The 12421-nt window shown below is 37.8% G+C and overlaps 1 protein-coding gene across 1 annotated transcript in view; it reads right to left on the bottom strand.

The window, feature by feature from the left end:
* The window catches only part of dync2h1 (dynein cytoplasmic 2 heavy chain 1), a 561613-nt gene that overhangs the window by 388068 nt on the left and 161124 nt on the right, over positions 1-12421 (bottom strand). The window contains exons 44-49 of the mRNA XM_060826048.1: positions 7508-7754; positions 6541-6692; positions 4688-4832; positions 2357-2459; positions 1029-1196; positions 502-632 (exon numbers count right to left, since the gene is read on the bottom strand). Of these exons, the coding sequence (XP_060682031.1) occupies positions 502-632; positions 1029-1196; positions 2357-2459; positions 4688-4832; positions 6541-6692; positions 7508-7754 (946 nt within the window). The remainder of the gene's footprint in view (positions 1-501; positions 633-1028; positions 1197-2356; positions 2460-4687; positions 4833-6540; positions 6693-7507; positions 7755-12421) is intronic.

Raw genomic sequence — 12421 nt, 5'->3', positions numbered from 1 at the left:
TGGTTGAGCCGAGGACACTATCCTGAGGAACTGCTGAGCACCAACAACGATAATCATCTTCCTTTGGGCAAGGTATAACTCCACATCGTGAAGAATTTGCCAAAAGGCCTATATGGTCCATAAAGTCCTCCACAAACTCCAAACTATATTGATAGCACCAAGGTCTATGTGGCAGTCCCCCAACATGGTAGACAGCCCACCTGCTGCTGGTAAACTGTAAACTATGACATGAAAAGGGCCATAATTGACTGCTTATGGTCCATGGGTGGAAGAGTATTCTTCAACCTTCTGTGCTGCTAGTAAAATGCCAGTGGCAGTGGGAAGAACATGCATACAGCAAACCCCGGTCCCATATAATTTCAATCCTCACAGTTCTGTCTATAGTTCCAATGCAACAAAAAAAATCACAAAATTTATTCTAAAATAGACTGCACAATTCAATAATAAAACTTGCAGTTTGAATAGATTATTGATAATGGGTGCATTTAGAGAAAACAGTACCTTTTGGATAACTTCTCTCAAATCAGAAGATCTTAACTTTCCCAGCATTTTCCCATATGGAGGTAAAGGTTGGTCTGGAGCAGTCACAGAACCAGCTTCATGTCTAGCTCCCCAGGTCACATAAAAGAAATCTAAAAAAAAATATTTTTTTAACCAAAGGAATCACTTATGGAAAAAAAACTATGAAATTAGTTTGGATGCAGAGCAGAGCAAAACTTTAAGGAGACCAATCACAATTGAGGCCCGTAAGATTAAACAGAATTTTTTCTCAATGACAAAGAAAATTACCCTTACATGAAAAATAAATCCAATGAAAGCACTCATTTATTCAGTTTCAACTTGAGGTTGACTATTGCAGATACAACATAATATAAATACACTTAATTGTCCAAGAACTATTTTGCAAAATCCGTGTCACTGAAATTACACTGTTGGGTAATAATGCAACCGTCTCAAATACTTCTCTTCATTATTTTATCACTTATAAACTGGTTGATAACTTATAAACAGCTGATAAATAGAATTACCTGTCATATTGTCCAGCAAATCTGATCCCCAATCTCCTCGGATTACTGATATCAAAATGTTGTCAAATGTAATTAGATTCTTGGATCCCACTATACGGTCACGGAATAAGCGATGCGCCTCATATGCAACAACTTCTAGGACGTGATCCACTAATTGTTGTGACTCACCTATAAATAATATTGATACTTGAATTTGAAGTGTTAATGTAACACATTTGTAAGATATTGACATTTGATGTTCCATGTACAGTAATTACTAACAGAAATATTAGAAGATAGATTAGAGTATAGGCTAAGTATCAGATTTAAAACATTGACACCAATTAAATAAACAAGACAATGATAAAAATAAAACATCAGATAATTAGATATAATAAGTCAATAAATTTAGAAAAAGGTAATAATTACTCAGTTTTACAGAATGCGTAGATTAGCAAAGAAATGTTACACAGGCTTTCTTAAAAGAAACTCAGGATTTATTGCTAATCTTTAGCTGGAATGGTAGGATGGCCTTCCACTTAATTCATATAATTGAATGTTTTGTGAGAATGCTTCAGATTACATTAAAGTCATGCCTATAGGTATTATTATTATATCCTTCCTAAACATCTGCCTTTTACTCTTTTTCATCTTTTAAAAAGCTTCAGAAAACCAGCCCTTTCAATCAAGCATTTGATCATGTCCCCAATACATTGCTGAATTTGACTTAAAATGATGTTTTATAACACTCCTATGAAGGACCTTTTTTTTGTTAACACAGACATGGGATTTGGGCATCACTGGCTAGGTCAGTTGTTATTTTCCAACCCTAACTGCATTTGAGAACGTGGTAACGAGTTGCCTTCTTGAACTGCTACAATCCATATAGTGCAGTGTCAAAAGTGCATATGGGCAGAAACATGAACACACAAAGAAAATACTAATGGTAATGATAAGGTCAAAGCTACATTTACTATTAATGAATAACAAAGTAGCATGACACAGAAGTCTAAGCCTGAAGACAGTTCTTGACTTTTTTTTCTCCTCGACTAGGCTGTCTTCAATACAAATGCATACTGTAGCATCAGCAACACAATAAAAGATGGACTGTTAATGTATGCAAGTGCCTCAGTGCTGGAATGAAACCCTTCTCTTAACTGAAACCTGACTGTGGCTCTTATACTTTGAAATCCAAATAGTAACAAAATGCTTAAAAGTTACCTAACAGCAGCAGGTATAAATACACTAATCTCACCTGGTATAAATACACTAATCTCACCTGGTGAAATTCATTTAGAGAGAAAAGGAGGGCAAAAAAGGATATAAATATTATTAAATGAGATTCTTACCTTCCTCAAGATCATATCGGAATAATCCAAGTACCCACTGAGTAAGAATGCATGGGGTAAAAAGGTAATGACTATTGTCATCCACTGTAAACTTTGTTCGAACCTACAATGAATAGGAATACATATATCAACCAAATAATAAAAAGCTTTTTAAAAACTAAAATGTAACACTTTAAGATTTTCAAAGTCTTTGCCATTTTGCTGAATACCCAAGAAGGTATGTCTATATTAGTTTCTAATAGCCTTTATCAGAACTAAGCAATCACTAATGTGATAGTTCTGCGATTATGTGATTTTCAAAGTGTTTTGACTATAAGATGTAGGATCAAAATTCAGCTTTATTCAATGAGATCATGACTGAGCTTTAAAAAGTGCTGTCCATATGAAGATACATATTCACATTACATGAAAAAATAGTCAAAGTTCATGGGCAAACTTCTGTATGGATTAGAAAGTATATACTAGCTTTTCAGCCAACAAGGAGGTAATTCCAAAATAAAGGGCAAGTGGACGAATTTGAAACAGCAACCAATGATACTAATCTAGGCTGTAACTTTACACTAAAATCAAGGTTTAGAAGAGAACATTTGAACACCTAGTCTATTGTGAAGGAGAACCTTAACACAGCTATTCACTTATAAAGTAGATATAACTTATGAAAGGAAGTTACATGACAGTAAGCATTTTGCACACACTCTCTTGTACTAATTTGCTCATCTATAGTCTGGAAACTACATTTACACTTTACATACAAATTCTTAATGCTTTGGTATGACAATACATTGTGTGAGGCTAAAAGGAACATGGTGTTTTTCTTTTTAACTCATGTAAACGCTACATAGATGCGAAAATATACATTAAGACAGTGTATGCTTTTGGAACTTTAAATCGCATTTACACTACAGTTTATTTTTGATGCAAAATGGCTTCCAATAAACTTGTAATCGCAGAAAATACTGGAAAAACTTTGTAGGTCTGACAGCATCAGTGAAAAATGAGAAACAGAGTTAACATTTCAAATCTGATAGAATTCTTCTTCAGCATTGGATTTGAAACATCACCTCTGTTTCGCCAGCATTCTGTTTTATTTCAGATTTCCAGCATCCACAATATTTTGCTTTACCAGAGTGATTAATTCAGTAAAATTGTATTGTGTGCATTTGGAAATTAGGTCCAATCTGACTTTAAGTAATATTCACACTATGATTTTAGCCACACTAGTTCACTCAAAGGAATCTAACTCTGATATAAAAGCACTCTGGCTATTCCACCATTATTTTATGATTTTGATTCATTATTCATACTATGTATTTAACTGAAGAGTTTTTTTGAAATGCAAGAACTACCATTCCTAGTGTTAACATTCACACACAATGTTAACTATTCTGCATTTTTTTTAAAAATTAAGTTACAAAGAAAGGTGATGCAATTTGACTGCTCAGTCCTATGGCCAACACTACTTGCAGGAAATTTTTTAAAGAAAATTCTAAAAACTTTGTCTCTTCCATGTCATAAAAAAATCTTAGCCTATGTGAGATTTAGAACAGTAAGTACGAATTGATTGATTATGCTTCCTAAATGCATTTTCAATTTGAAAAATGGCTCCAGCATCACTATCTTTGCTGGATATCAGTAGATTGTTCTCTTCAGCAGTGCTCAGCATTGAGGTAATTACAAAACGTGTGATGCATGATATAAAGCTGTTGCTATCACCCTTATATTTGATTACAGCAACCCCTCTTCCCATCGCACTGTTTGATTAGATTAGATTCGAGTCTCTACAGTATGAAAACAGGCCCTTTGGCCCAGCAAGTCCACACCGCCCCTCCAAAGAGAAACTCACCCAAACACATTCCCCTGCCCTATATTTACCCCTGATTAACGCACCTAACACTGTGGGCAATTTAGCATGGCCAATTCACCTGACCTGCACATCTTTGGACAGTGGGAGGAAACCGGTGCACCCGGAGGAAACCCACGCAGACACAGGGAGAATGTGCAAACTCCACACAGACAGGCGAGAATCGAATCCAGGGCCCTAGTGGTGTGAGGCAGCAGTGCTAACCACTGAGCCACCATGCCACCCAAATTAAGTGAATTAAGTGATTTCAGAAGCACAATGGAGGAACAGGATTTGACCATGACCTTGTGAATTAAATCACTGTCTGGCTTTCTGTGTAACACCATCATCATTAACCAAAACCTACAACTCACAAACATCATACCTGAAAACCTGCAAAATTTAAAAATTAAGTCTCCATAGTATCATGGACTACACCAAATTACATTTAGCATTAAATATGTGACAAAAATAAATTGAGTAGAGCATACCTGTTCATACACTTGTACCAGAGATCCAGCAAGCTGGTGTATTCGTGTTGGACATGACCATATAGGATGGTTCTTTAGATTCCTATGCAGCACAGGCTGTAGATACGCACTGTAAATGGCCTGAAGTTGCTCTCTGTCGGGATAGCTGAAATCAAATTCAATGACAAGAGACATAAGGGCTTTGTTACACTTTCTATGAAACACTTTAGACCCTATATTAATTACCCACCTTACTCCAACTCTGCATCACCCATAAGGAGCATTGAGGATGTGGATTTTGTGGCACATGTGGCTGTTCACCCTCACTTCCTGAACCCTCACCATTGAAATTTCTGTTTGTATCTGCATATCAGGAACCTGACCAAGGCAAATGGGATCATACAAAGTACTACTTTATCAAAGTAATACCTGTTTCCATTGCATTTAAGTGGCAATTTTCCTTGGATCAGTCAGCAAATCTGAACAAGCCTGTTGTACATGACCTCCTGAGGTGGTTTAACAAGGGACACATAACTGCAACTCTCTCAATTAGATGAGCCGTTTTTGATTAGATAGTGAATGGTGTTTCCAGTTTCCAGACCTCAACTCTGATACCTGTTAAGCCTTTAGTCAGGTGCCTCTACGTTTTAAGGGAGCTATTCTTGTATTTTTATTTTAAATTGAACAAGGACCAACAGCCACTTAAACTGCATCCCCTGGGCCTTGCCAAATACATGAGGTGTTGGGGCTGGGTGGGGAGGTTTAATGTAGCACACAGGAACTACATGTCACAGAAATGAAACAGTTCTAAAACTGACATGATATAACACCATCCGATTCCATGTGTTTCCAGAATTGCACTGCAGTGCCATTAGATAAGCTGATCTTGACTTTCTGAAATTCTCTACCTGGTAAATACCAATGGCCTAATAGTGGTAGAACTGTCAGTATTCATAGATCTCAATATAGTTACAATTGATGAGACTCAAATCAACCCATTTTCACAGAACAGACCACACATGACACAATCGAATCATTCAACAATTTCCAAGAACATGGTTGTGAAGTGAGTTAAAGCCAGGAAGCAGGAAAGTGCTGGTAAAAATATGCAAACATCCAAAGGCAAATGTCTAAGTGTTTCATAGAGCCAGATATCCAAACACTATTTATGTTGATCTATGGAGCTGTAACTGAAATAGACAAGGCTGATCAAAAACAGACATGGAATTCAAAGTGCTCTAATAGATTACTGTTTTTAAGTTGATAGCAAAGTGGATGTTCATAGAATTATAAAATCCCTGTGTGTGGAAAAAGGGCATTCAGCCCTTCCAAGTCTGCACCAATCCTCCGAACGGCTTCCCACCCAGACCCAGCCACCAACTCTCTCTCTATAATCCCACCTTCACCATGGCCAATCCACCTAACCTGCATATCTTTGTACTGTGGGAACACCTGGAGAAAACCCATGCAGACACAAGAAGAATGTGAAAACTGCACAGACAATGACCCAGGGCTGAAATCAAACCTGGATCCCTAGTGCTGTGAGGCAGCAGTGCTAACCACTGAGTGACTGCGCAGTTAGTAACATATAAGTTACATCAAATATAATTATTGCAGCAATAATCTGAGAAGCAAAAAAGCTTGAAAACAATAATTGCATATCAAAGAATGTAGTGAGACAACCCTCACAACACTGAAAGAAAATCAAGCAAAGCCTTGTAGTTTTACTGAAAGTAGCATGCATTAGCCAATAAAATATTATTTCAATTTAATTATTTTATTCATTAGCTTTTGCTTTAATAATATTGCATAACTGCAATGCAATGAAATGTGTTATGTATTTATGTCATTGAAAAAAAAATTCTTTGACTTACTTTATTGTACAGATCCTGACAATGGATGTAAATCTCGTTGTTAGGGTATGTCGTCCCATAACGCCGCCTACTGACATTGAAGCTACGATCTGAATATTTTCTAATCCAACCCACTCCAAATTTTCATCATAAAAGCCATGGTAGGTCAGAGCCTTTAGAATTTTGTTTTTGAGAAAACACAAAAGAATTATAAATATATATATAGTATTTGTACCTGGTTTTCAGGTGTAAACGGTACAAGTTAACAAGGTCGCCCCAATTATCAATATAAATATGTGCCAATTTAAGTGACAGATACAACTGCAACATAGATATTAAATGCCAGGTTTCTTTTTATATTAATTAAGACAATTATCTTCCTTTTGCTTTCTATTAATAATAAGTCTGCCAGCACAATACGGTGGGATATGGTTCCACATCAAGGTAGTTTGAAATGACAAGGCTCTCTATAAGCCAGGTCGTTTAGGATTGGACAAGTTGTCTGCCTGACCAGGGAAAAGTAAAGATCATAACAAGATTTTGCACTTCTGTAATTCATCATAGCTGACTATACCATTTATTGCTGATTCCTGAAAATCTGTGTCCACTGACTCCCACATTGAAATAAACAGACTGTCACTTTTCCCTCCTGTTAAAAACAAGCTTGAGACACAGAAGAAATTTAAAAAGACGAGACAAAATGAATAATGGTCTCAATTGGGACTTAAATTACTTCAAAAGAAAACTTTTTTAAATAATTCTACCAGTTAAAATCCCTATTTTACTCAATATGATTTCATGAACTTTCTAATACTACATTATTTCAAAGGAAACTAAAATCAGTTTATTTAAGCACTTAAGTAGAGAAAAAAGTAATATGCCACTATGCTTAAACAACATATTGCAATATTGGGCAACATTAAACAGAAACAAAAAAAAAACAAAAACAACATATCCTCACAATAAATACATTTAACAATGTCCTAACCTGCTGCAGAAATGCAATAACACTGCTTGTACCCCATTTGTCTGGTCTGGGAAGGTTTATATCTTTCAGATATAATACCAAATGTTCACAATCCCTGGGCCTGTACACACGGCCAGTGTTAGAACTTATAACCATGCATGTCTGACTCAGCTTTTGCAGAATATGTTGAGGTGAAGTCTGTGCACTACAATGAATTGTTGCAATTTGAGTGGATCTGAGCTGAGAGAAAGCATAGCGAAGAAGCATCCTGAAAGTAAAAACAAAACCAGTTAAAATGGAACTGTTCAATACAGATTAACATTTCCCTGATTAAATTTCCTTCTTTAGATACAAAAGAGCAATTTTAATTTTCTGGAACTTTCTCAACAAAATAATCCAGCTACAAGTCCAATGATAAAAGTAACAGGATGAATACTTAGAAGCCCTGCTGTGTGGAAACAGGCCATTTGACCCAACAAGTCCACACCGACCCGCCCCCCCACCCCTCCCCGAACAGTGACCCACCCAGACCCATTCCCCAACTACTCTACCCCTAAGTTACACATCCCTGAATACTATAGACAGTTACGTATGGCCAACTCATCGAACCTGCACATCTTTGGATTGTGGGGGGAAACTCATGCAGACATGGGGGGGAATGTGCAAACTTCATACAGTCACCCAAGGCTAGAATCGAAGCCAGGTCCATGACACTGTGAGGCAGCAGTGCTAACCACTGAGCCACTGTGCTGTCCCAAAATATGCAATTTCATTTACACATGCTGAACATCACATTTTAACTATCTGCATACTTCTAACCAGTCCATGCAAAAATCAACAAATGAGTTGTTTACCATCTTACAACTATGAAGCAAGATAACAATAACAAAACTGTCTTACCAGGTACAGAGGATGGCTCAATGAAACAGTAGATTACTCTTTCATATTTGGAGCTTAGTTTACAGTGCTTATAAATGTAGCAATGGAGCAAGATAAACTATATTCAACTGCACTTAGAAATACTGGATATCTTAATGTTAAGGTGGCTAAAAGCAACCCACTCTTCTTGTAGGTCTAACATGCCAAAATGTCTAGTAAAGCAACAAATTCATGAATAAACAACATTCATTGAACATAAACCTCTAGTGTCAGATATCAACATACTGCTTGAAGACTTAGTTAAAGCAATAAACAAGGCAACATGATTTTCTGAACCACATTCTCTGCCAGAATAAATGAGGCAAATTCACTTACAAAAGAAAAGGAGCATATTTGTATAGTGATTTCAGGGTAACAGTTCACAACATGTCATTAGTGAATTTCAGAATTAAGTTAAATTAAATTGGATAATGTTCCAAGTAAATTTCTTAAAAGAATATAATTGTAATCTAAGTCAGTTACAAACAACTAAAATTGCAAGTTGATCAACAATCACCCTTCAGATATGAGAATTCTGGAGTTTTCAACCCGATCAGCAGCATAGCAGCCTCCTGCCTAACTTCTCTTCCCCCATATTCTTTTTACATATATATTTCAAGATACTACAGTCTTTAAAAAAAACCAATGCTTTCATCATGCTCAGAGGGTGGTTTGAAAATTAATTAAAAATATTCTCTGACTGATGCTTCCTGCAAGCAAGGCTTCAAATGATTTTTGAAAGACCAATGAATTCAAACTATGAACCAACCAGTCGGTGGAAATTTTAAGAAACCAGCCTGGACCCATGAAAATGCACAGTATCCATACGTAAAAATGAAACCATTTATCATAAATACAAATTAGAAGTAAAGGTAAACTATACAGCTCTTCAGGCCTGCTCCACCATTCAATAAGATCATGAATGATCTGATTACAATCTCAAATCCACTTCCCTGCCCACCGTTGATAACATTTCATCACCTTGCTTTTCTATCTCTGCATTAACAATATTCAAGGACTCTGCTTCCACCTTTTCAGGAAAAGTTCTAAAGACTCACTACCCTGAGAGAAAAAGTCACCTCAGCTTTGATTAAAATCAGGGAATACCCTTTGTAAACAATCACACCTAGTTCCAAATTCGCCAATAAGAGGAAATATCCTCTCTGCACCTACCCATAAAGATCACTCAGAACCTTATATGTTCCCCTTAAGCTGTCTCTTACACTTCTAAACTCTGGTACATACAAACCTTGCCTATCCAACCTTTCCTCATAAGAGAACACTCCCATTCCAAGTAATAGACCAGTAAACCATGTCTGAACTGCCTCCAACACACACACACACTTCTTTTCTTAAATAAGGTGATCAATACTGTGCAAAGTACTCCAGATGCAATCACGCCCGTGCTCTGTACAACTGAACCATACTACTGTATTTAATTCTCCTCATGATAAATTATAACATTCTATTAGCTTTTATTACTTGCTATATGAGTAGATTAGATGAGATTCCCTACAGTGTGGAAACAGGCCCTTCGGCCCAACGAGTCCATACCAACCCTCCAAAGAGTAACCCACCTAGACCCATTTCCTGCTGGCTAATGCACCTAACACTATGGGCAATTTAGCATGGCCAATTCACCTGATCTGCACATCTTTGGACTGTGGGAAGAAACCGGAGCACCCGGAGGTAACCCACACAGACACGGGGAGAATGTGCAAACTCAACACAGACAGTCATCGGAGGCTGGAATTGAACCTAGGACACTGGTGCTGTGAGGCAGCACTGCTAACCACTGAGCCACCGTGCCACCCAATATATGTAAACTAACCGAAGGACACCCAGATCCCTCTTCGTCTCAAAGCTCTGCAATCTTTCTCCTTTCAGACAATATACTATTCTTTAATTCTTCCTATCAAAATAGACATTTTCACATTTTCCACATTATATTTCATTTGCTAAATCTTTGTCCATTCACTTTTAACACAGCTATATCTGCAGAAACAAGGAATTATTAATGATTGCATAGTGAAGAGACTCCTAGATAGCAGCAATCATAATGTGAGTGAATTAAATTCAGGTTAGAATGAATCAAATTGACTGAAGTCTGTCATCTGTGATGCTGAGGACATTGAGAGGAGACAGAGATGGATTACTCACTCAGCACCTTTGGCTCAAAATGGATGCAAATGCTTCAGTTTAATCATTTGCACTAAGGTCCTTGGCACCTCATCACTGATGACAGTAATACTTATGGAGCCTTGATTTCATGTTAATTGTTTAATTGACCATGGCAAGACTGCACAACTTAGACATGTTGGTTGTGGAATCATTTAGTCCTGTCTATTCCATGCTGCGTACACGGTTGGGCATGCAAGAATGCCTGTGTTACATGTTCTCCAGGTTGACACTTCATTTTTAGGTATGCCTGATACTGCTCCTATCATGACCTTATGCACTCTTCACTGAACCATAATTGATCAAGAGTAATAGATCAGCTTGGAAACAGGCCCTTCGGTCCAACTCGTTCATGCTGACTAAATATCCTAAACAAATCTAGCCTATTTGCCAGCATTTGGTCCATATCCCTCTAAACCATTCTATCTTCGATTAGAAATTGGCGAGCTGAAAGAAGACAGAGGGCGGGGTTGATGGGAAATGTTCATCCTGGAGTTCAGTTATTACTGGTGTACCGCAAGGATCTGTTTTGGTCCACTGCTGATGAGGGTGTAGAAGATTGGGTTAGTAAACTTGCCGATAACACTTAGGTCAATAGAGGTGTGGATACTGCAGACGGATGTTGTAGGTTACAGAGGATCATAGATAGGCTGCAGATCTGGGCTGAGAGGTGGCAAATGGAGTTTAATGCAGAGAAGTGTGAGGTGATTCACTTTGGAAGGAGTAACAAGAATACAGAGTACTGGGCTAATGGTGAGCAGAGGGATCTCGGTGTCCATGTACATAGATCTCTGAAAGTTGCCACCCAGGTTGGTAAGGTTGTTAAGAAGGCACGTGGTGTGCTAGCTTTTATTAGTAGGGGGATTAAGTTTCGGAACCATGAAGTCATGCTGCAGCTGTACAAAAGTCTGGTGCAGCCACACCTGGAGTATTGCGTACAGTTCTGGTCACCTCATTATAGGAAGAATGTGGAAGCATTGGAAGGAGTTCAGAGGAGAGTTACTAGGATGTTGGCTGGTATGGACGGAAGATCTTATGAGGAAAGGCTGAGGAACTTGAGGCTGTTTTTGTTGGAGAGAAGAACGTTGAGAGGTGACTTATTGAGAAATATAAGATAATCAAAGGGTTAAGTAGGGTGGATAATAAGAGCCTTTTTCTTCGGATGGTGGTGGCTAGCACGAGGGAGCATAGCTTTAAATTGAGGGGTAACAGATATAGGATAGATGTCAGAGGTGGTTTCTTTTCTCAGAGGGTATAGAGGCATGGAACGGACTGCCTGCAACAGTAGTAAACTCACTAACTTTAAGGATATTTAAATGATCATTGGATAGACATTTGGACAAAAATAGAATAGTGCATGTTAGATGGGCTTCAGATAGATTTCACAGATCAGCGCAACATCGAGGGTTGAAGGGCTTGTTCTGTGCTGTAATGTTCTATGCTCTATATTCTATTCATATACTCGTCCATATGCCTTTTAAATGTTGTAATTGTACTAGCTTCAGCCACTTTCTCTGGCAACTCATTCCATCCACACACCACTTGCCCCTTAGATCACTTTTAAATCTTTCCCCTGTCACCTTAAACCTATATCCTCTAGTTTTGGACTCACCCCACCACAGGGAAAAAAGACCTTGGCTATTCACTCTATCCATGCACCTCATGATGTTATAAACCTCTATAAAGTGACGCCTCAGCCTCTGAACTCAAGGGATAATAGTCCAGCCTATTCAGCCTCTCCCTATAGCCCAAACCCTCCAATCCAGGAAACATCCTTGTCAATCTTTTCAGAACCCTTTCAAGTTTCACAACATGCTTCCATAGCAAGGAGATCAGAAT

This window comes from Hemiscyllium ocellatum, chromosome 6 (assembly GCF_020745735.1).
Source record: "Hemiscyllium ocellatum isolate sHemOce1 chromosome 6, sHemOce1.pat.X.cur, whole genome shotgun sequence".
Lineage (NCBI taxonomy): Eukaryota > Metazoa > Chordata > Chondrichthyes > Orectolobiformes > Hemiscylliidae > Hemiscyllium > Hemiscyllium ocellatum.
This window is presented reverse-complemented; position numbering and strand designations above follow the sequence as displayed.